This window comes from Apteryx rowi, unplaced genomic scaffold (assembly GCF_003343035.1).
Source record: "Apteryx rowi isolate R43461 unplaced genomic scaffold, aptRow1 scaffold_706, whole genome shotgun sequence".
NCBI lineage: Eukaryota > Metazoa > Chordata > Aves > Apterygiformes > Apterygidae > Apteryx > Apteryx rowi.
Genome location: NW_020450990.1, coordinates 85,280 through 110,508, shown reverse-complemented (window position 1 = coordinate 110,508; position 25,229 = coordinate 85,280). Strand labels below are relative to the sequence as shown.

Below are 25,229 nucleotides of genomic sequence, written 5' to 3'. Positions count from 1 at the left end.
ATGATTAAGAGGCTGGAGCATCTGTCACAGGAGGAGAGACTGAGAGAGCTGGGACTGCTTAGTCTGGAGAAGAGAGGGTTTGGGGGAATCTTATCAGTGTTTATAAAAGTCCGATGGGAGGGTGTAAAGAGGATGAGGCCAGACTCTTTTCAGTGGTGCCTAGTGACAGGATGAGAGGCAACAGGCACAAACTGAAACACAGGAAATTTCACTTGAACTTAAGAAAACACATCTTCATTGTGAAGGTGGTTGAACACTGGAACATGCTGCCCAGAGAGGTTATGGCATCTCCATCCTTGGAGATGTTAAAAACCTGACTGGAAACCATCCTGAGTAACCTGCTCTGGATGACCCTGCTTGAGCAAGGAGTTGGACCAGGCGATAAAGATGGATGTGTAGGGAACAAAACTAAAGGCAAGATGCGATTATACATCTGAATATATCACTGCACTAAAATTATGCTTTTTTTCTGGTAAATTTAACAGATTGGATTATTTTCAGATTTTGACTTGCTTCAACACTGGCATAACATGAGATGATATTTGTGTGGAATTCATTGAACTTTAACCATGTATAAGCTGGTCATCTAGTACAAGCTAGTTATTTAAGTTCAGTTTAATCAGGAGTGACTGATAAAATGCATCGAGAGTATGAGTCATCCCATGCTAGCACAGGTGTTGAAGACAAGATAGTGGCAACTCACATGCTAGAATTTCTTGTCTTCATGCCTGGACAGCAGAGGGAGTTTAGATAACTAGACCTTACACAGTGTTATGGGTGAGGTGAGATGGGTTATGTGTCAGATGAGATGAAATCTACATCTGCTCAACTGAGAGCAACCCATGAGTCACTATACAGATCGCTTTTTGAAAGTAGGAGTATTGTAACCCTGCTGATCTAAGGATGCAAACGAGGTAAGGCTTGTGCAGGAAGTAGTATCATTCATTAGATCAGACTGATAGAGTTGGAAAAAAATAGGCTCTGTAGCAGATATCCTCGTTCTGGTCTCTTCCCTCAGAGATTATGAAGAGTTTGTGTCCAAATACTTGCCTGTTCTTCCAGTTATCTTACTTTGGTTAAATATATTTGATACTGTAACTGCTAAATACATAGGAAATACACTGCTGTAGTTCAAGGACTGTCAAACATAAGAATAGACCACTACCTCTTTCAATTTCTTTGAGAAGAGGTTCCTGATAATCTTTCTTTCCTTGTCAAATTCTTCATGTCATATCTGATTTATATCTCATGCTTGGCTAAAATTAAGATGTTCTTTAATGAAAATGTGTTGTCTTCTAAGCTGGTCTGCCTTTTTTTCTTGTGCTAACTCCTTGTATTCCTTGTAAATTAAGGTTATTTAAGGATTAACTTCCCATTTGTTTGGTGGACCCAGTTAAACTCCTTCTATTCATTCACCATCTCTTGACATCTTTATTGAAGGATTAACATTTCTTCTGGATACTTTTGATTTGACAAAAAATTTAGTAACCAATCTACAATCTAGCCAAAAGCAATTCATGAAGTGGTTTAGGCATCCTGCAGAGATTCTCAGTAAGACATGTTGTTTTTTTTCCTACCCTGTGTTAACTTGTTCACTCCAGCTCTGTAGCCTATCAACCAGTTCCATAATCCATTCCATTCAAAACAGAACATGTAGATTCTACACAAAAGGCTGAGTTTTCCCTCTGGATAAAGCTTTTTATTTATTTATTTATTTATTTTTACTTATGTTGTTTATTAACCAGTGAACAGAACTATTTCCTAATGATGTTTGAAAGTTAGAGATCTTTTCATCATTTTTATTCATGCTGAAGAATTTGAAGATTTTCATTTGGCTGAAGAGCAAGGGAGGAAAGAAGAGATTCCTGTCTCCACTTCATTGTTGCTCTTCCATTCTGCGATGTCTGTTCTCATGCCTGTGTTCAGCATCTTTTAGCTTTAGAAATGTCAGTTGTTTCAGAGTGATCACACCCAATCTTGCTGTCACTTTTCTGACTACCTCCTTCATCAGTATTAATACTTCCACCATGCTGTTCAGCCATCTTTCCACAGATGATCTTTTCAATTCATTGCAGTCATTTTCCCAATTTTCTTATCCACTAAAATAAGATTAAAAGATTACATGAGCCTTTTTAAAATTATTCCATCATTTACCTACAAATTTGTAATTGTGCTGGTCTGAAGCCAAGTGTCTGATTTTGCTACCATGCAAGTGGATTTTGTCCTTCTGGAATAGCTGTTTTTCTGTGATAGCTTTCAAGTGGTCAGACTTCATCATGTTTTTTTAGACCAGCTGGAGAGCTTTTTATTATTATGTTGTGCAACCCTTGGAGCTTCATCCTACTTTAGGGACTAAGAGAATTTCACTGGAAGTTGTCTGATCTCCAGTTTCTTGAACATTTTTCTGAGGGTTGTAGACTTGTCCACTTCTACCTAATATCCAGCAGGCTGATTATGAAGAATGATCAATGGATCTCCTTTGCAGCCACAAGTCTGTTTTGTGGCCTTTCTCTTAAAAGTCGGTATTCCTTCTTGCTTACATCCTATCTAGTGCCAGTTGTGTTGATTCTTATATGAGAAGGATTTCTCCATCATTTAGGCTGGCCTTTTCTTTGTAATGATCTTAATTTCTTCAGTTCTTTGTTTTTGTTTCTATCCTATATTCTGTTCTTTACAGTCTTTGCTATTTCTCTTCCTTCAGGAGGAGTGGTATCATTATCTTGTCTTTTGCTAGGGCTAATTGATCATCCCTTTTTTGGTCCGCCTTTGTTTGCTAAATTTTCCTTTTTGTTTTCCAGTTCATCAAACGTAACTCTTTTTCTCTAATTCCTCAACTGAATTTCTCTCCCTGTGTAAACAGTATCTTCAGCTGTCTTGTCCTGAGGCAAACAGTACTAAAGTGGCTAAAAATAGACAATTTTCTTTCCTAGAGTCATACATGTTACAATTTCTACAGGTATGTTATATTATTGTGGAAGGGAAGGTTTGCATAATATTTATATTAGGTGTTAAGTTATTGGTAAAAGTTTAATATCTTGATTAATTCAAAATTTTAGAGAAATAGGTTCATTTGAAAAATTATATTATACCTTGGGCTGATTTCTCACTTTCTGTAGGTTTCTGGTGCACCTGAGAGGGTAGAGATTGAAGAAGGCAAGATACAATGTCAGCTGTACCAAAAAGAAAAAAAAAAGCCAAAAAAAAGAAAAAAAAGGAAATACATCTAACATGTTCACGTAAATAATTTGCTGTAAAATTTCATTCTGCATGTCCACCAACTGTTTGGGATCTTTAAGAGGGTACAGTCGTCCTTCTCTTTCCCTTTACAGATGTCAAAGGGTAGGTGCACCTGTGCAGGGAGAGGATTCAGCCAAACAAAAGAATCTCCTTCTTGCTGTGCTAACAGGAAAATAGGGATAAAGGAAAGTTTAAATGAAAAGAAAATGGGGTATTCTACAACTACTCAATCAATTACATGAAGAAAAAGTACTCTGCTCCCTGTGGAAGCCATGTGCCTTCAGAAAGAAAAAAAAGAAAGTCAAAGAAAGGATGCATCTTCTTCAGTTTCAAATATTACACCTGCAAATTAATGATGGATAATGGAAAAATATTTCCATTCCTTCAAAACAGTACGATGCTGTTTGCAAGGGATATTCACGGACATCACTGTTTCTCCCTGAGAGAAAGAAAATATCAGTATGTTATCATGTGTTTCCGGTTACACACTTTTTAAAGATTTTTCCCTCATAGAATAATTTTGACCTCTTAGCCCTGGCTTTGCAAATACATGGTTTTATTTCAGCTTCTATTTTTTTATTTCAGCTACTTTTCTTTCATACACTCGCCTTTGTTCTGTATCTGGATACCAGCAAAATTGTTACTAAGACTGGAAAGACAAAAAAGTATTCTTCCCTCAATATCCCTGAACAATTTCTGCAACTTTACCAACGCTGCCTTTGTAAATTGAACTGCTGTATCTGAAAATAAATATAATGTGGATGTCCTTCAGGTGATATGGGGAGCTTTCATCTGAAAATGTATTCAAACACCCGTCTTGATGAGTGTTTGGAGTGTATTTTTTGTTTGTTTCCTATATGGCATGGGATGTTAAAACCAGCTTAATACTTGGCTTTGTTGTTTAATATCAAATAGTCCATCCCAAATAAAAACAGAATATATTTTTGGTAACTGAGGAACAGCAAGTTCTGAAGGGTTTAAAATAGATGTCATATGATATCAATAGTATCCTGGTGCAACTTAGCAGACCTGAGAAACTATTCAAAGAGCAAACCAAAATGGAGGGCAGTTCTATACTCCATGCTTTCACTAACATTTATTTTGCCATTTTTGCTTTATTTTGCTTCAAGCTTTTAATTAAGATTTCCTTGGCTCTGCTGACCCATTTCTATATTGTTAAAGGCAACAGAAAAGAGGCTGCCAGGATAGCAGAAGAAATCTATGGAATAGTCCCAGGTAAAGTAAAAATTTGGTCATTCTAACATTCAGATGTATAATTGCTACATTTTTGTAATTTGAGGCATTTAATCATTGAGTTGCCATAAAATGAGGAGTCTGTTGCTAAATGCATAGGGTAGATGTCTTATCCTGAAGTGCCTTCCATTTCTGAGGTCTTTGCAGCGTCAGTGTGTGTTGGCATGTTTTAGGTGTGCAAAATATGAGACTCCAGCAATTACTCAGCTAGAACAAGGACAACATTTGCTCAAGTGGGTGCAGCAAATAAAAGACTGTTCTAGGAAACAAGGCATTCTTTAGTGTTAATTGTGTGGGTTACAGAAGCTTTTACTAAATAGCTAAGTTTACTACCAGACAATATTTAGGGAAAAGTTTTAGTATGTGGATTTTCTGAAAGGAGATGCTAGAAGGAGGTGATTAATGACTTTATGAATCCAAGCCAGGAATCTCTGTTTTGTTAAACCAGACCATAAAAATGAAAACAGCTAAAATTCTGAAAAATAAAAGGCACAGTAATATACTGTATTTAATAGGCCACAGAGCTGCCATTTCTTTTTTTTTTTTTTTTATTTCCCTGAGTGGTTTTACCTCCAACACATCACTGCCATAATAATGAATAGACAGGCATTAGCATGTCCAGTAATTCCACTAATTAAAATGACACAGTGTTTTAAATTTAGTACTAATGAGAACAGATTTTCCTACTGGAAGATTTGCATCAATGTTGTAACATCACTGATTTTTATGTGACTCATTTGTTCTTATGTGACTCAATTGCTTCTTGATGAATAGTGCCACCATCAACAGGCTCATGAAAGTGAGTGGAACTATTTCTGGTGCGAGATGGCCACTAAAAACAAAAAGATTAAAATCTGGCCAACAGAAATGCCCCAGCAAACATTTCTCACTTATATACAGGAGTGTCTGTCTCTGGGCTGTAAACATATCTGCTGTTCTCTGGAATATAATCCCAATGATTTACTAGAGGATTTTTTTTTTCTAAGTGCCTTCATTCAACTGTAGTCAGACACTTGACAACTGGCAGGTTTTCCTACATACAGATTCTTATCTAAGTGACTTCAAGTTTAGCAGACTACAACACGTTTTTAGCTTTTTGCAAATGGCAACTTGCAGATATCAAGGATAATCTTTCAAAACACAAGGTCATGTGATGCTATTGCCTGTGCACTACATTGGATTTCAGAGCAAGTTTCACAGCCTTTTCTCTTTGCAGTGACTTAGTGCAGCAGCAGAGCTGCTTAATTTCTCTGTAGAAATTTAGAAAAGATACAATATTTTCAGACATGTCACTCATAACCGTGAAAAGAAGATGCGCCCCATATGGGAACTACATTTGCCACATGTTTCAGGGAGGTAGGTTGCTGTGGCTAGCACAACACCAGCATGTATTTTCATGGTGAGGCATGCATGTGCATACACATGCATCGTAAATGCATGTGAAATGAGTTTGTACATACTAATATGCATAAGAGTGTAAATAAGGCACAGTAGTTTTATTATCTAAGTTACCTCTGAATCCTCCTGCTCTAAGAGCTCTATTTTTAGTCACTTACAGTGTTATCAATCATCTAACTTTTTGAACTGAGTTTGTCTATTTCAGTTGCCAGCAACAGGAGGCATGTGGAGGTTTTTTGATATTTTCAGGCAAATGTTTCTCTTTTTTTCCTCCACACCTTATCTTCTAGTCCTAGGCTCATAAAACAAGCCCTCTTGGTCGCTACGTGGTTCCCGTTTCCAGTTACTTTGCTTGGTGAATTCAACTTTATCTCCAGGAGCTGGGTCACGTGCTGTGTCAATTAGTCTCTCCATGCCAGCTTCCTGCCTTAGGAGGCCAAGAAATGGCTCCATAAATAACTAGAAATAAAAGTAAAAACTGTATTTAAAATGTCACCCCATGAGTTCAAGTGAATCGCAGTTTGAGGCTAATGAAAGAAAGGTACTGTGTTGAGAAATTGCAGTCTGGCAAGCCAGCGTTACCAATGACACTGAGAAGCTCCCACAAGGTTAAAACCATTTGCAGTGCTTTGCGCTCTTCCCCAGGAATGCAGCTCTACAAAAGCATTGTTAAAGCTGTGGTTGTTGTTTTGAGGGAGCCACTGTCTGCAGCCTTACCTCAGCACTTTCTGAGTTAATAATTCTGTTTTTCCTCCTTTTTTCTGCTGTTCTGAGGCATATTTGGGGGAACAAGGAAGTGGCAGTAAGCTCACTTCCAGCTTTTATGTTTTTTGTGTGTGTTTGTGTCTAGTTAATATGCCAGATATTTTAGGAGGGGAAGGGGTAGGAGAAGGGCAACTGGTAAAAACCCCTCATAGACATGCTACAGGCCTGCCGGTACAAGCAGTGCAGGCAGGAACACTGCCTGCCTTTACCTCCCCAGTAACATCTACCGTGGGGAGCCATCTCACTGCCTTTGAATCAGATAATGGGCTAGGTCATGGAGATCTGTCTTGCCTCATTTTTCCATAACTCTGTAAACAGTTGCTTAAATATGAATGCAATGACTCCTTTCTCTGCCCTTGCCTGTGCTGTGGTCCCCAGACACGGTCAACTCAGGCCTCTCAATTCACCCAGGCCCTTCCCACCTGGGTGCCGTTTGGGTGATGGGGCTTCCTGAGCATCACAGTGAACTCCCTAAACGAGGGCCTCTTTGGCCTCAGCAGAAATCTCTCCTGTGTCTGTGGCTTGAAGTCTCCAGGGATGTTTCTGTGCCTCTCATTGATTTCTCTGTGCATGTGAACATGTGAAATGGAGATGAATCACACTTTGCATTCTCTCTGGTGTGTTGTGTAGCTGAAAATATTAAAGAGGACATGGGGTTCAAATACTATGCTCATGGGATTCCTATATAACAGAACGTGAATACAAAACTGATATTGATTCTGTCCTATTGCTCTGCAAATGCAACCAGCCCTTGGAGAAATATTTACTATATGCCGTGCTGAAGTACGGTTTTAAATGTTAATATACGACAAGTAAATTTGCTGTTCACCGGAGTTGCAGTGACTTAATGTTGGCTCACTGACTGTAAATAAAGGTAGTAGCTAGGTTAAGGAAAAACTTTTCATGGCATATCAATAGATTAAGAAAAGAAAAAGGTTAAGCTAGCCTGCAGTAAGGAGTCTGCACAGTTTAACAGCTCAAAATGATTAAGGAAAGAGAAGTGAAACCTCAGGCAGAATTTATTTTTTCATGATTTTTTCTGAAATCTTCTAGGGAGTAGGAGGATGAGACCTGTTACCTGCTAGTCTGAGCTGGAGGATATTATTTATGAAATTGTCAGTTCAGGAAATAAAACTGCCAAGGACATGCTAGAATTCATTTGATTGACAAGTCATCCCAGTGTCTGCCTGCTATGAGTCTCTTAATAAAGTGCAAGAGAAGCTAGAAAATGATTTGTGACAAAAGCTCCCTGGAAAAGACGGAGGCTGAGATATTTAAAAATGAGGATTGCAGGGTTTGGAAGTCCCTTGGCAAGTCTCAGCAGCATTAAACTTGTGGTCTTTGCTGAAGCATGGTTTTAATTGCCTTTAAAAGTTCTGCCCACAAGCTTTTGTTTAGGTCCCTTAACAAGTGGCCTGTTTTCTCAAAAGCGCTGAGCCTCTGGCTGCTCCACTGAAATTAATTTGTCAAATAGTTTCACCGCTGACACCATATCGGTTGCAGGTCCAGCCTGCATTTGCACACAGATGTGTTTCCCCAGTCGTCCCAGGATCTCACTTGTATTATGTACCTGAATTGACTTGTATTAATATGCTGTTTTAGGCAGCTGGGCAGACAGGTCGCCGCTACATGATGCTGCGTTCCAAGGACGCCTCCTGTCTTTGAAAACCTTGATTGCACAGGTAAAAGCCCCCAGGTAAAGAAAAGGTTGGGTAGCAGCGTAGTTTCTGTTAGATTGTATCTGTGAGGAGGTGAGTCGATAACAGGCTGCAGCAGGGCATGAGAAAGACAGATGTATATATAATATATTCACCTGCATATCTTTGGGCATGTACTGGTTTGCTTAGGCAAGATGCTGCAGGCAAGCCCAGGACAGACGCTGTAGCTTACAGCTTTCTGTACAATAAACAGTGATCCTTGGGCTCTTTTTCAAGGATAAAGAGTGCAAACTTGGTTTGGGGAAAAAAGAGACAATATATACATCAGCTATTACTAAAAATCAGTATAAAGCTGTAAAAGTATGTGTTGCTTTATAAAATGGCAAGCATGGTCTTCCTAAAGAGAGATTTGGGTCTTCCTAAAGAGAGATTTGTCAGCTTGAAACCCTCTACTCCAAATGAAACCAAGCATTCAGAAAACAGAAAGAGAGGAGAAAAGGACAGATTAGGAGGGACAAGAAGTGGGATGTGAAAATGTGTAGCTGCAAAGGGACAAGTTATGGCTCTTTGTGCTTTGCCAGCCATCCTCCTCATCACATTTCCTTAAACCCAATGCCCTACTCTGGTGCAAGTGAGTACACCCTACTCTCCCCCTTAAAACAGAAGATAAATGCCATGAAATTAATTCCCTGAGTGTAAGTTCTGTAACTTGGCAGTCAGAATATACCTGAAGTAAATAATTTTTACCAGTGATGGTTTTATCCAACAGTTTTTACCAGTGATGGTTGACTTGCACAGGCAAAGCTGGCATCTTAAATGGACAGAGTCCTGGAGGAGTGGAGCTGCCAGTGTAAAATCCTCCACTCCAGACATTTGTCGAGGCATGGTCACTGCTAAAAAAGGTTGCTGTTTACAACCAGTTTTCCCCCTCCCATTTCCTCATCCTCATTTCCCTCCTCTGACATCAAATGATTTTTATGGAAAAGAAAGTGATGGTTAGAGATAACAATGAAGAGGGGTCATTTGCTCAGGGCTTTACTGGCTTTCTCACCCCCCATCTCCATTTACGCCAATGACTTTACACCATCTAATTAATGAGAGGCGGCTTATGAGCGCAGCGGGACTCTAGTGAAACTCATTCCTCTATAGCCATCCACTTCTGTGTTTCCTTGAATATGCAGCAGGGTGGCAATAAATGCCTGTACACAGGAAAGGTGCCTTGATACCACCGGGACCAGTGAGGCATTAAAACGGGACAGGACCAAGTCGCCTTTGCCTGACCCTGGTACCTCCCTGTAGCATTTGCACATTGTGCATTTGTATGTGTTCTGCTACATGCTTTGCAGAAAATGCATGGTCTGACTTGGAGGGTAGCTGGGAATAAGGAAGAGCAGAAGCAATCAGGGTTGTGGTTACACATTATTTAGTTAATCTGCCCTTTCTCATTCTCTCGAAGACATTAATTTTAGGAGTGAAGAATGGGGGCCCTTGCTGATGAAAATAGATCAAGGCAGCAATATCTGTAGAGAGTGGATTGGAGATGATCTACGACAGTTTGATAAATGTAGGAACGAAGCTGTTCATGGAGCAGTGTAATCTTTGCTCACTGTTTCTAAGATACTTATGCTGTTAGCCTAAAATTAAATATGGAGCTATACTTTGGGGTATATATGGGACTTTCAGAAGTCCTTGCCTTAGGACTGCAGCTTTCAAAGAAAGCCAGTAAGGCTTCTGCTGCAAAAGGGATGCCTTGAAGTGGGAGGACTATTTGTGCAGGTAAGAGACTGAGCATTGGCATTTAAAAGAGCTCTAGAATTCACCTGTGCCCGTTCCAGCACCAAAAGAAGTGTTTGATTTTTCTGATAGGTTGGCAAGGAATTTATAATCATCTGAAAACAAGGCTTGAAATGAGCAGAATTTGGCAAACAGATTATAATAAGATCTATAATTCCATTTCCACCGAGTAATGGAAGAGGAATTGAGGTTTTCCCCAATATATCAGTACTTGCTCTTTCATTTGCAATAACCAAGTTTCATATGTTAAATATATATCTGAAKAATAGTTAAGTATAGCCACCTTCTTCTCATCAGAAGTCTCTAGAAGACATTCCTCTTGAAGAAATATACTGATCAGTAAATGTAAAACATCTATAAAATTACAAAATGGAATACTCTCAAAATTTCTTCGAGATTTTATCTATTCCCCTGTCATTGATATAAAGTGCAGAATAATTCCTGGGGCAGCTTTTATATGAATAATGCTTCCACGTTACTGAAAAATAATCATTTTTCTATCTTAAAATTTCTATCTTAAAATGATTAGAGTAATTTGCTTTTAATGCTCTTTGCATCAGGATTTTACAGTGTCACATTGCTCACAGATATTTATTTCTGTGGATAGTATTTGCTACTGCATACCAAAAAGTGCATTGCTGCCATCTTGTGAGCTGCTTAGTTTATAGCATATTAAATAGAAAGGAACTGTATGATAAAATTTAAGACTTCAGATGTAAAATAGAGCTGTTTCCAAGCCCGTTCTCACATGAGATTGTAAAATCTTACTTACCAGGAGATTTAGCTGCATTCTGGAGACAACGTGTATGATGGTTTCTTCCTCCTTTGAGAATATGTCTGCTTTCCGTTTTTACAGGAACAGGTGTAAGAACAGTTATTTGGGGAAATACTTATAATGAGGCATTTATAAATGACAGTTCTTTTCTTCCAGTGTAAAATATTTCATAGGTGGTCACAGAAAAGAAACAGCTTTGTGGGTGGGATTTCTCTCATCTACTCTACAGATCTACCAGGTACTTATTATGTCTGAGTGAAGCACACTAGGTACCCCATATAGTCAGTGGAAGTATTTTTAGGATAGAATTCATCTGACCGACTTGAGATATGTTCTTTACCATGAGATGAGTCATATCCTATAGGTGCCTATTTCTCTCCATTGAAGGAGCTTGGGTGTCCAGCTCGGTAGCTGATATCTGTACTGGAGATGTCCAGGTACAGATGAGTAAGGTGAATCCCACCACCTGCAGCTCAGGAAACCAACACCACTCCTGACTACAGTGCTGAATATGCAGATAATATGTGTAGCTTTTGACAAACTGACAGCCTCTTTTTTGTTTCTAGTAGTAGGAAAGTTAATGTCACCCTTATTGGCTAAAGAAATGTAATGTGTTTCCTGTGATTAACCGTGCATTATAAAGAAATAGAAATAACAGACATAGTTCATTGCTACTTCTTTAATCCCATCTCCAGGGAAAATGTTTGGAGACAAATCCCACGTTCCCTTGAGAATTACCCAGCGGTGTGGCCAGAGCCAGGCAGGATCCGACCATCCTTTACATCTGGGCAGACACAGGGGGAATTGCTTGGTGTGGGGAGGGCTTTTCCCTCATGGCTGTGCTCTGAATTCCAGGGATTCAACGTGAACCTCGTGACAACCGATCGGGTTTCGGCTCTCCACGAGGCCTGCCTTGGCGGCCATGTGGCCTGCGCCAAGGTGCTGCTGGAGAACGGCGCTCAAGTGAGTCCTGGGATCAAAAGCAGTGCCATGGTCGCCTCGAAGGTGCCGGGCCCTCCCCACATTTGGCATCAGCTGAGATTCGCAAAAGACCTGAGTGAGGCAGAATCAGTCTATCAAATAAAAACATTTTAAACACAAAAAAGGGGGGGAAAACCCCAGTGCTTTGTTTTCAGGGAGAATAGATTTGCCTTCCTCCAGTGGCTGCTTTAGTCACTGAATTATTCTTTTCTGTTTTACCTCTGTGAAACATAATCATGACTGATGGAAAAAGAATGAGGAAAACTAGGTCAAAATAATCTTGAAGAACCCTTTTTTTTTTTTCTGGAACATTCACTGGAGTTGCCCCTGGTTTTCCATGGAATAGTTTGGGAGTCTCACATAAGTGAAAATGGATGTGCTTAAAGCAATGAAACCTTTTATCTGTTAATAAAATAACAGTATTTCCCCCAGTTGGACCTAAGGTAAAATACACGGTAAAAATGGGGATATAGGAATAGGATGAAATATATGAGAATATATTTCATTCAGCTGGGTTACAGGATTTTCAAGTATAATTTACATGGCAAGAAACTGAGCAACACCAGAACAATCAATCAAGCTACACTTTGCAGAAGATAATACGTTTATTAACTTCCTATATTATATGTCAAATCTCAGTCCCTTAGAAATATGGAAAAAACTCCCTTCTTTATGTTCAGATTTACTTGATTTTGGTATACGAATGGCAGTTTCTGTTTAGAACTCAGAGAGTCTCTGAATTATCTGTTACTTTCCTGAGAAATCAGCCCGTTCCTGGTAATAATATATAGATCCAGTGGTTGTTCCCCCCCCCCCCCAATTCTCTGTTCATAAATAAAGTCACCAGGTAGTCATCTAGCGTCTAGGAGGAAGCATACCATTTTGCTGCTCTGCTTTATTGCTGTGATCTTCTTTATTTCCTTTTTTACCAAACCATTTACTCCAGCACAGCTGTCTTATCATTCTTTCCTCTTTTACGGTTAAACCAATGCTCAGTGGAGAGGGAAACCAAAAAAGTCATTTTTCTTCTTCACTTACCTCCTTGCTTATGCTCTGATAACAGTTTGGCTGAATTGATGGCCCTACTATAAAATGATGCTGATAGACCCCCAGTGCCTCCAGCAGCTCCAGCCACATCTGCCTCATGCGACTGCGTGGGTGCGCCAATGGCTGTTAGACTGCATCATGAAACCTGTCTGAAATACAGATACCCCCCCCAAATCTGAGCAGACAGACGTCTCCCATGCTGTGGCCCCCGGTAACTCCCCATACGATACCAGTTTACCCAGTTCCTGACCCTGCCRTGTTTATTTTCCAGCCAGATCTGTTACCTGAACTGTTTTTATATGAAGCTGAGCAAGCAGAGCAAGCACACAGAGGTAGGGACTGACTGACCCAGTATAACTACTGAAATACAACTTCMTGTGTAGGATCATCTGCTCATCCTGGTAAATGTGCTTTGTATGACCTGTTGGAGCCAGCTGCATTCCCTGCACTGAAAATGGCAAGGACTGATTTATAATTGTAGAAAAAGCACTTTGTAAGATAAAGAGTTAACTAATACAGCATCAGATACAATTCAGTAGTTGAAATAAACAAGGGCGAATGATATTTGGAAAGGTACCAACTGCTTATGGTTTCTTGCTGCATTAGCTAGAATAAATTAGTAGGTTTTTAAACATCACTGCCTTTCTCCACATTAAAGACAAAATACCTTGCTAATTAAAATGTGCCAGTTAATGTATTTCTGTCCTGGTGCTCCCACCACTTTGCGGGACTGTGCTTTGGCTGGTAGCAAGCTCCAGCAACAGCAGATTTCCCCAGTGGCCCAAGGCTCCTCCAGCCCTTTCTGCTCTCTTTCCTGCTCTCCTTGATTTAGAAATTGCACAGATTGCCACGTGGTTTCATAATCTGTCACCCTTTTTCAGTTTGCCATGGAATTAAAGAAATAAGGATTTGCTGCGTAAATTGCCTCTGAGGGCTTGCTGCATAGTTAAACTTAGCAGCTAGTGCTGTGTACAGTCGAGCCCAGGGACTGTGCTGTCCCACTAGGGAATGATGAACGGTGTTTTTTGTCAGATCTTTATATCAGAGGTCAAGGAAGGACATTCTTTCTCTCTGACACACACACATGCATATGAAGACAAACCCTTGCCAGCTCTATTTCTGTTTGTGATTAAGACCGTTTCTGTGAATTTTTTGTTGTTGGAAACGTTTTCAGGTGAAAGTATTAAACATGAAGTATATGTTTTCATTAAAAAAGCAGAACCATTTTTGTCTGAAAACAAGAATGCATTGTGGCTTTGGGTTGGTCCAAACTAAACAATCACGAACATACCTAAATTCTCCATGGAAAAAAAGAATTTACATTTTCTGAGCAACTCTAGGAGGAGCATTTATAGTAGTCAGTGTCATCGCCTTACAGAACTAGCTGTCAGAGAAACCGGGCAGGCCTTGAAGCAGAATGTTATATATGTTGTTCTACAACATGTAACTCTGAAAGTTGTGAATAAAATCAGTTCTGAAATTAAGCAAGACAAATGTCCCTGTCGGTGCATTTCTGGTAAACTTGTGATGCACGCTGAAATTGCGCGCCCTTTACGTCATATTTTTATAAGCGTGTGTTGCTGTTTCAGGTCAACGCAGTCACTGTTGATGGGATCACACCTCTGTTTAATGCCTGCTGCAGTGGCAGCGCGGCTTGTGTCAACATGCTGCTTGAATTTGGAGCCAAGCCACAGCTCGGGAATCATCTTGCTTCGCCTGTTCACGAAGCAGTAAAGAGAGGTAATGTTCAGGCTTTGAGTGAGGCTAATGATAACTATATCAGGAATATATGTGGGTTTTTTTGACTTTAAAGATGTTATAATATTTTTCTGCCAAGAACTTGTACAGTAGGGATAAACATGCTGGCTTATTCCCACCTCTCGTGCCTGTGGATTGTATCTGGGTGCATCCTGTTCTGTGGCGCTGAAATAAGTGATGGCTCTTCTTCACCACGCAGGTCACAGGGAGTGCATGGAAATCCTTCTGGCCCATGGGGTGGACATTGATCAAGAAGATCTGCAGCACGGGACACTGCTTTACGTGGCTTGCACATACCAAAGGACAGACTGTGTCAAGAAGCTTTTAGAGCTAGGTACACCTGGGAAAGGGGGTTAGAGGGGAGCTGTGGTGGCATGAGCCAGCACTGCTGGTTTCTCTGGGTTGTCTCTCCACTGCAAACATTGCAGGTTCTTTTCATAAGAGATCTTTGGACAGCCTGAATCTGAGACTTGTTTCAGATAATTAAAAATTTCACCTACATTCACGAAGAATATAGGATTTCCTTAGTAAAAGAATCACTAATTACAGAGACTTACCTGAAACACAGCCTGTCTAAATGTGAAACGAAGATAGAGTTTTAGTTTTCCAGAATGATGACAGAAAGCATAGACAATATTGGCTAATATCGACGACCAAAATCGACTCTTTTGGTTATGATAAACTGTCATGCTAAGTATTAACTTCCTCTGCTTCTCAGATGGTGAAGACAGCAGTAAAGACACTCAAAAGGATAATCCCTCCAGGTCTAGGCACAATGTGGGAGCTAATGTAAATTCTTGCTGCCAGGGTACATCGAGTAATTTACACCTGCTAGATGTACGGTCCTGTTGTGCACAGCAAGACCAGGGCAAACATTTTGCTTGCTGTGCTCCCAAAGTTATTATAATGAGATACATAAAGTGTATTTTTTCCCCCGGTAGTTAACACAATTTATGTTAGATTTTATGATATTAACAAAGGTATATAACATATGATAGATTTCAAACATCTATTGGATTGACAGTCAAAGAATTTCTGTGCTTGCTCAGTTCTGTCCATCTCAGACAGCATTTGGTGGTTCAATAGACATTTATACAACAGGTATCTGACTTGCTGAATTTAGCACTGCTTTTTTTGAGAGAAAGGAGGGAGGCCTGTACCAGCGATCTCTTTCATTTATTGAGACCAGCATGTGTGATGCAGATCATTGATTCAAACAGTTTCTGCTTTCTCCCAGCGCTAACCATGCACTCTTGTTCACCTAAGGAGCCAACGTTAATGTGGGTAAGCGATTAGACACCCCCCTTCATGCTGCAGCAAGGAAATCCAGTGTGGAAGTAGTCATCTTGCTGACCGACTATGGTGCTAGCCTGAAATGCAGAAATGCTGATTTCAAATGTGCACTGGATCTTGCTGCACCCAACAGCAAAGTGGCACAGGCGCTTCTGCTTCGGGAAGGTARTGATTCCTTCTTTTCTTTTTTTTTTTTTAAATAGAACAGTACTCATTTTCTTTACTTAAGTACTTTTTCTTAACTGCTTCTCCATGTACTGCTCTGTATAAATTCTCCTGGCTTCTCTACCAATTTCAAGCCTAGAAAACATGACACAGAAATGAGTAAGAAATCTCTGCTTTGTTGCTAGATTTGCTACCAAATATTTGGGCGTTAGTGGGCATTTTGGTCAGTTGTTCTATATTTTTGTTTCCCATTTACTAATGGAAAATTATACTTATTTTTTTATAGGGACTCTAGGGACTAAGGATTAAAAACTGCCATGAGAGTTTATTCATTGGCATTATGAAAGTTATTTTGGTAGCACCATCTTGTGTTCAACTTGGCTCCATGGCTCACTGCCCAGTTTCCTGCAGAAAAAGTGAAATGCATGTGTGGGCCCTTGGTCATAGGGAGAAAGTGGAGCTAGCTGCCCTGTGGCTCTTCAGCTTCTGTGGCGTGCAGCTCTTGTGTGAGGATTGTGGGGCAGCAACTCAAACATGAACTAGCAGTGCCCTTTGCAGGTTACTTTCAGCCTCTCTGCAATATTGATAGTGGCCTTTCCAGTCCACTCAGAAGAAAATTCTAAGTAGAAATGAATGTAGATCTGCTTGTATCGTTTTCACCTGTTCTTTTTGTATACTATGCACAGCCAAAACTTGAGGTCCAGTGATGATATCCCTGGGGCTTGGACATGCTGACTTAACTACCTCCTCCTCTACCCTCCCTGTTTCCCAGATCACTTGTATCCAGCTAGTTGGTGCTTTGCCAACTCGGGATGGGGAGAATGCTCCTTCCCTGCTGCAGGCAGCCTGCCTGCCTGCCCGGGCACCTCTGGCTCCCTGCTGCGGGGGAGTGAAATGCAGTGTGCATGGAGAGCCCAGAGTGGGCTAGCAGTGCAAAATAACTCTTGGATGGTAAATTGTCAATGCGGTGCATAGGCTTTGTGCTGGCCCTCTGTACGCAGGCRGGTTTTGCAGAGGAAATGAAACATTGGCTTAATATTCTTCCATCCCATTCCCTTTTTGCATTGCATTTTGTGCAGAATCTTAATCTGTCATGTCTAAAATTCACCTGGAGGGCTTTTACCTAAATGTTTTTCACCTCTTGTGACTTCTGTCACAGTGTCTGAGATGCTCAGGGCTGAGCAATGGTAGGCTGCATTAGCAAAGGCAGTGCTTGCAGATGTCCTGTTCCAATTGCCCTACCTGTGGGAGAGTTTGTATAGATAAAGAACTCTCCCAATATTAATAATTTTCTCTTCCTGAGCTTCCTTTTGATTTCCACTTTCAGCTTTTCACCCTGTTCTCCCTTACAGTCAGATGGATTATAGGGCACTGTAATTTTTGCTGGCTCTTCACTTTTCAGAAATGAAGTTTCCTCAGTATCTGAATTAACTCACATACCCCTTCAGTCCTGCTTTCGGATACTTTGCTGTATCTTACATCTACAACTGAATGTTTTCTCTACTTAATCTGTGTTTTCTGAGGACCTTCTGTTTGAAATAAGCACCCCAAGGACTTCTCTGGAAGAATTTTCTTTCTGCCTCCTGATTTTTCTGCTGTGATTGCTTAGATGGCTCCCTTTAATTGTTACTCTTCCTGGCTATTATGCAATGTGAAATGTGAAATGTTACTGGTTTCCTAACTGCTTAAGGAGATAGCTTCTTACTTCAACTTCAGTGACAGTAGTACAAGTGCTTTTTTCTATGTATCCCTTCATTATTTTTCTATTAATTTCATCTCAGGGGCCATTATCAGCCTATTTAGGCCCCTAAATTTTTCTGTAGTAAAAGCACATTTTGGTGAAGCTTACCTGGAAGATGTAAGGACAGGCTTTTAAGCACACCTCCCCAACCTGTGCTTTCAAACATTGCTGTGATAGCCACTGTTTGGCCAGAAGCCCAGGGACTGAGCCAGGGCTCGAAAATTGAGCATCTCTGAGCAGATATAAAGAATCAGCCTTATAGCTTTAGCATGAAGAAAATGAAGCACGGAGAGGGGAGGAGAGAGAAAATGGAAGGGGAGGCAGGTATACATTCACCAGCAAGTTGCATTTGCCTGTGCAAGCATACAATTGCCTAAGTGTTAGAACTAATGAATACTCATTTCCAGTGAGTTTGTGCCTTGAGTGACTTTTGTCTGACCTGTACCAGGTTGGGCTGGGAGCGACTGCCTCATCCGCATTGGGGAAGCCAGCTAGGCAGCACCCTTGGGGTACTGTAAGGTCCAAATGGCTGCTGCATCTTTCCTTGCACAGATGAGTCCTCTGGCAGCTTTCTTACCAGTGGGTTCTCTGTATAACAAGAGTTTATTACATGCTGCAACCCTTCCCTCAGGGCAAAGGAAGGGCAACAAGCCTCCCCCCCCCTCTTTTTTTAACCTGGGCGCCATTTTACACCAAACTTTGCAGAACTTTCTATCTTTGAGGTCTTTTCCCCTCAGTCAGAATTAATTAAATTGGACAAGGCATTGAAAAAATGATTTGGGGGAGCACCGATAGACTGACATACAAAAATATTCAGAGATGATGCAGTCCTGTAAACGGGCTAAGCTGCAGTTACTATTTCTACAGGTGCCTGCAGAGACTCTAGCTGTTGGCAGAAGCAGCTGCATGTACTGTATGCGCAAACAACTAACTATATTCACCACAGCCACCATATGATGGCTGGTCTATGCTGAAAATCTCTGCAGCTCCCCATAATCCATCTTGTTTTTCTCCTCACAATACTGCTCGGAGTTCTCTTATTTCCTGCGCAAGGGCTATGCCTCCTGACACTCTGTCTCCAGTGCGAGCATCTTTATGCCATTTTAAGTGTTTGCTCAAGAAAAGAAGCAGAAAAGTATAGCTGTGCATGCGGAAAAATGCTTTTAGTGCTCATTGTTTTCAAACTGATGAACTAGTTTCTACAAAATAAGTCAAATGTGAACAGCAGTGTATTTAGGTATTTAGCTATCCTTGACTTATGCAAGTCATTGCAAGTGCATTTGCATATGCAAGTGTACTGCTTGATCTGATTTTCAAACCTTGCTTGTGTTTCTTACTTGCTTTATGACTCATATTGGTGGGGGGGGTGCTGGTCTTTGCCTTTTTTTTTCCAGGTCCTGCCAGCCTTGCCCAGCTGTGTCGGTTGTCTATCAGAAAGCATCTGGGTCGATCATGTCTATATGAAGTCCACAAGCTGCACCTGCCTGAGCCACTTGAGAACTTTCTCCTATATCGATAAATATGTGACTGTCTTTACACTGGAAAAGAAAGAGGAACAAATGGTTGTTTACTCCAAAATTATTATATCAAAGAAAAAATATCAAAGATATCATTTACTGTCTACTGTGTAAATTGAAGCCAATGGAAAACACCTTTTCATAGGCACTGAATGGTATTATGGATATAACATCCTCACAGTTTATTGCCACATCCACTTAGGACAGATTGAAAAGTTATAATACGTGAACAGATTGCTTGACGTGTTTGTAGACGCAATCGCACACATCCACCCACCCACAGAGACACACACACAACACACACACATGGATTTCCCATACATTTAATGTTATCTAATGATCCTACATTTTCATGTAATGTCTGTACAACTTCCTCCTCTTGCCCTCCAGGCTTGCCATCAAAATCAAGGGAGTGGCTGTTAGTCTTCCCTCAGTGTGAGAATGAAAAAATCTTTGGCACCCAGCTTCAGCTGTGTTTCATACATTGCACACCTTTGGTATGCATTGGCTTCAAGTCCTGCCACCTCTTTCCCGTGCTCTAGTGCTGTCGTAGTGACTTGCGGTAGGCTCTGGCTTCACAGCCATACGGCCCTGAGCCCTGAGCCCAGCTGTCCAGGAAGCTAACACATCTTGTCCTCTGCCGTGTGAGTGGTGTTACCAAAGCAGGTGTGGGGTCTTGGATAAGTTTTCCATATGGATGTGTACAGGTCTTAAAACCCTCATCTCTTCTAAAAAAAAAGTTCTCTCTAAGTTGTAATACTTGAGATCTGGCTGTGTTCATTATATGAATAATTTTTCTTAGCTAAATTTGAGGGCAAAACTGAAAATGTTATTTTCGTAGACACAGTAGGTCAGCTTTCAAAGTCTGTTTCTTGCAAAGTTTAAAGAAAACCAAAGGAATGAGCTGCTTTTCTTCTTTTCATCTTTGCATGTTTTGATGTTTCTCAAGATAGATCCTCAGACTACAGGGTGAGAGAGGAATGGGGCATCTAAAGGTGGTTTTGCATTACCTGGATGCTCACCTCGAAGGATAGTGGTCATCAGGAGAAGTTTGCAGGCTTATCTGCTCCCTCGTCCCCTACTCTACAGGCTTTCACCACTTCCAAGGGAAAAGGGATTTTTAAAGAGTGTTATGATTTTAGCCACTGGGATAGTAGTTAAAATGTTGTTAGGGCTAGTAACTTAGATACAGAAGAACTAAAAACATAGGCCTCTCTGAGCACAGAAATTTGGGATCCAGCGATTGCTGCGATGTTTGTATAGCTCTGTAAAGATTTATCTATTTTTCCCTGGAGGTTGTTCTGGCGATGAAATGTTTCTTCAAAGCTGAGTTTTGATAAATTTTTGCCATGAGATGGGCAATAGTGGCTCACTGGAGTTAGTAAAATAGGAAGCAGAGGTAAAAGGAGAGCCTTTCTGCACTTAGCTCAACTTTAAGGGTTTGAGAGGCAGCTACATTTTCAGCCTATGAGACAGAGTGGTTTTATGATAAGCCATTCATGCTAGTTTCTGGCCATTTCATTTTCATGGCCAGTATACCTTAAGTCAGGAGAAATGGGCATGTTAGAGTCTGAATACTGGATGGACTCCAGACACCTTTGAATTCCTGTCCCTGCTCCAACAGTGTCAGCCTGTCTGGTTTGGTGCTAATCCCTTAATTTCACCRTGACAGTTACCCTCTCTGAAACATAGGAGTAATATTACCTGTACTTTTTATGATTAATTCAGCACATGTAAGATAAATTGCGCTCCTAGCAGTTCATGAGCCTAGACCTGTAATGCTACAGCCAAAAATGAATGTAGTTTTCAGCCTGTGAAGTATCCTGTGTTTACACATATTGAATGCTATTTGACAGCAAGAACTATTGCTCATAAAGTTTCCAGTGACATGAATGACCTTGTATAGCATAGTATATCATGAATCTCAGAGATTTGAACTCTAAATTCTCAAGAGCTTCTGAAAATCAAATACTAGCAATGTCTATATTAATTTGATGTCAGCAGATCTCTCTCAATCTTATCTTTACTGTCAGCTCACCTACTCTGTTTATAAAGTGGCAGTCAAAATACCATCTGCTGTTCAAATAGAGAGACAGAGCCTCAGCTGTGTGGGTTGTCAGAGCTGTATTACAATCAAGGAACTAAGACAGTTTATGGGATCTATTTTGGAAGGTGTAATATTGAATTGATTTCCTACTGCAATCATCAATGAATGCAGTATTTCACTTGCACAGGATTTTAAATTGAAATAATGTATCTTCATTAAGGAAATGCAAAGCATATTCAACCTCTTGGAAACGTTTATGTTATGAAGCAGCAGAAGCTGCCCTATATTTATTGCTGATATTATCTTCCTATCAAAAAATCACCTCGCCTTTGCTGTCTCCCAGATACATCATTCTTCCTAAAGTTCCTCACGTCAGAGATTCTGAGAGAACATAGTTTTAAAAAATCAGAAGAGAAGTTTGGAAGTCCTGATACTAAGAAATGTTGTCAGAAACTTTACCTAGACTTTCTTGCTCTTATCTCAAAAGTGGCTCAGATTAAAAAATACCCATTTAATTTTCATCAGCCATTTGTATTGTAACAATGCACGGAAGTATTACCAAGGAAATAGCAGGAGAGGGTATTTCACTTTTTTGCAAATATGCCCTGACTCATGTGAGGCTAGGGAAGCACTCAGATAGCACTGGGATAATTTGCTAGGAGATTATGGAATCTCCTTGGTGATTTTTCAGAATGAGCTTGAAAAACATGTCAGGTGTGAATACAGCTGCTTTTTCCTCGGGTGGGAGAAGTGCTAACTAACCTCACATGGTCTCTCTTCTTCAAAACAGGTGGCATCTTCTCTGTAATTCTGTGATCATTCAGAAACCAGTTATTTAGGTTAAATATGGTTTTCTTGGGAACACATACATTTTTCTGTACTGAAATATCTGCTGTTATACCATATCCATACAACTTTCTCCCCGACAATTGCCAGTACTGGCACAGAATATCCTGACCAGAGGAAAAGTTTTCTTCTGGCCACAAACACTGATTCTAAGCACAGACACTGACTTGAAAAGCTTAAAATTAGAGCTTGGACTATGGATGTTCGTTAGCCATAAAGCTGTTGGTCTTGAGCAGAAGTGATTTAAATAGGTTACTAATGTGCAATATAAAACTGAAATATTTCTTTTTATACTTCTCAATCTGCTGGGCTGCTTTTCAGTTTTCTTATTCATATATTATGAGTGAGCCAGTGCGGACTCAGAAATGCGGGTGATGGAGACCTCACAGATGTCAAGCTAACCAAACACTGACTTCAAGCTACCATTCGCTACTTAATATGCCTCCATCATTGCTTGTGATCCAAATCAAAACAAAGTTAAATGGGCTTTGTATCATCCCTGTCTTCATCTTCACTTTAAAATAAGCAGTATTCCTATCTACATTCATTCTACCAAAAGATTCATTTCACATCTCCTCACATCTTCTTTGCAATTTATCACAGTTGCCAGCAGTTTGTACTAACTCATAAAGATGGTTGTGGCAATTTTCTTCTTGCTTCAGCCTTGTTGCTGCCTCAGCACTCTGGTCCCAAACTTACCTCCACAGGTTTCTCCACAGCTTGCGAGCGCCTTTACCCAGTGTCTTCTGCAAGCACACTGGCTTATGGGCTACCCCTCCAGGAACAAGTGACAGTGAAAGTAAATAGACTGACGCATTTTGAAAGGGTTTAATAAAAAATGACTCTGACCATAGGTAGCAAAAGAAATGTTACATTCTAGCCTGGACCCTAAAAGATCACAGTTCTGCTCTCCTGACCAGCCCGTTGGTTCAAGCTCCTGCCAGGAAATCCTGCCTAGTACTCAACTCTTTGTAACAGATCTGTTAATCCCTGATTTTTTATTGGTTTTCTGTCTGTCCAAAAAAAAAGCTATTGAGAGGGGAGAAAATGGTAAACTTCTGAAATTTGTGGCCATGCTCTAGGGGCCAAAATCCTCCATGTCTGCCTTGAAGTCCCGACCCCTCGCCTTCCTGGGCAGACACAGTCCAAAAGGGAGGGCTGTTTGGCCATGTGAGTACTCCCACTTCATGAGACAGGACATGCATGTGCCACTTAGGATGGCCCTACTGGGGGCTTATATCCTACTCTGTCTTCCCTCAGGAAACTTATGGCCGGTCGACATCCGGCTCATGTCATTTAGACTTCTGCTCACCACCAATTAAAGTGGTCCCTTGTTTTATGCTAGAAATTAGTGTTGTACTGCCCATGTGCAAACTGTTGCGGGGGGGGGGGTGCCCTCTCTCTGTGCCACTTGCTGTCCATCATTTTCTGCAAACTCTGCTGGGCAAGAGGCACAAAGAGATCAGCTGGCACAGAGGCAGGCCGCTACTGGCATTTAGTAGCCCCCCTGGTACTTATTGGATTGCAAATATTAGTGATGGGCCCCAGCAGGGCAGTAGGACAAGACTGAATATTTGGCCTGATACCAATGAAAACCAAACACCTTCACTGACTCTCAGCTGAAAATCTGGCTCGCCTATATGCTGGACTGACAGTTTATGATGTCTTTGTATTCTTTTTTTCTGAAATCAACTTTTTGCACAAGCCAATTGCTCCTCATTGTGATTTTTTTAATATTCTGGAAGAGGTGTATAATATGTTAATGTCAAATATAGTTTATTCTACACAGACCTTCTATTTTGATTTCTGTTTCTTGAAAATCCTTTTATACTTTCGATCATTTGTAGAAACTCATAATGTGCAGGGAAACAGAAAACTGTGCCAGGTTTGGGTATGAAAAATTTTCAATTAAAGGTATCAGGAATTGTGGAAGAAAACATCATTTACATATTCAGTTGAGAAAAACAACTAGAAAGGGAGGAGAGAGATGGAACGGCAGAGCATGTCATTCTACCGTTTTCCTTAACAGGTCAGCCAAAACAACACATTAGTCAACAAACCATTGCAACTAAAATATGTATACTTGCTAGCAATGCATAAAGCTTCACATGTGTGGAGTTTCTCTTTTCAACTTATTTTTCAGTGAAACTAGACTTAAGCACATATTCACAGCCTTCCTTCATGGCAATCAGTACAAAACCATTGTAAATGCCAAAAAACACCTCAGTCAATAGAGCAGTTTTTGTCATTACTCACCTGGTCTGTGATATTATCTTCTACAAGTTTGGGTTACCAGAATCCCAAACACTATCTCAGCTCACTTTCATTCAAGCACAAAACTGACTTCTAAGAAATATGATAATGTTCCAACTATGAAAAAAATAGAGTGAATTTGATATTTATAGTAACAAGGGATTTAATGCTCTTACTTACAACTTGTACCAAACTGTGAGGTGTCTAAGAACAGTGAAGAGGATGAGACCCTCAAACCAGTCTTTGTGGGGAAGGCAGGGTTTAGAGCCAATTTAAAACCATGTTAGCTTGAAACAATTTAATGAATGAATATACAGAGCTCTCTAGTTTCACCCTTTCCTCCAGATTTAGACATTTAGTGGAAAAGATTTGGAGACATAAAGAGAAAAAAATTATTCTACCCTTTAATAGATTTTTAAGCCTGGAGGCTTTGGTTGTTTCATCTGATCTCCTCCGTAATGCAAGCCACAGAACCTCACCCAGTAATTGCACTAACCAAGGCTGTGCTTTGAGCTATAGCATATGTTTTAGAAAAATGTGGCGGTAATGCAGGCCTCCTGTATAGCTGGCCTCACAGGGAGCTGCTCTATTGCTTTTTCCAATCCCAGGCCCAGGGAGGAAGCAGGGCTGGAAGTTTGCTGCCTCCTCCATGCACTTTTGTTCTTGCACAGGCCCAGGAGCTGCTCCTGCCACTGCCACT

The 25,229-nt window shown here is 40.5% G+C and overlaps 1 protein-coding gene across 2 annotated transcripts; it reads left to right on the top strand.

The window, feature by feature from the left end:
* The first annotated feature begins 4,223 nt into the window (after positions 1–4,223).
* On the top strand, positions 4,224–19,385 carry ASB11 (ankyrin repeat and SOCS box containing 11). 2 transcript variants are annotated; one of them, XM_026087152.1, is made up of 7 exons: positions 4,224–4,473; positions 8,257–8,336; positions 11,737–11,844; positions 14,499–14,649; positions 14,867–15,001; positions 15,934–16,125; positions 19,261–19,385. In XM_026087152.1, exons 1-7 carry the CDS (start codon positions 4,224–4,226, stop codon positions 19,383–19,385), a joined length of 1,041 nt encoding a protein of 346 aa, XP_025942937.1. The 2 variants fall into 2 exon arrangements, with proteins under 2 accessions (XP_025942937.1, XP_025942938.1); XM_026087153.1 differs by having other exon boundaries at positions 4,296–4,473; positions 11,788–11,844.
* The last annotated feature ends 5,844 nt before the right edge of the window (positions 19,386–25,229 follow it).

Bases quoted from the DNA above. Each gene is read 5' to 3' on its own strand.
- ASB11 (XM_026087152.1), top strand. From the start codon at position 4,224: ATGTCATATGATATCAATAGTATCCTGGTGCAACTTAGCAGACCTGAG. The intron at 11,845-14,498 runs GTGAGTCCTGGG...TTGCTGTTTCAG, and splicing joins TGCTGGAGAACGGCGCTCAA to GTCAACGCAGTCACTGTTGA. The intron at 14,650-14,866 runs GTAATGTTCAGG...TTCACCACGCAG, and splicing joins TCACGAAGCAGTAAAGAGAG to GTCACAGGGAGTGCATGGAA.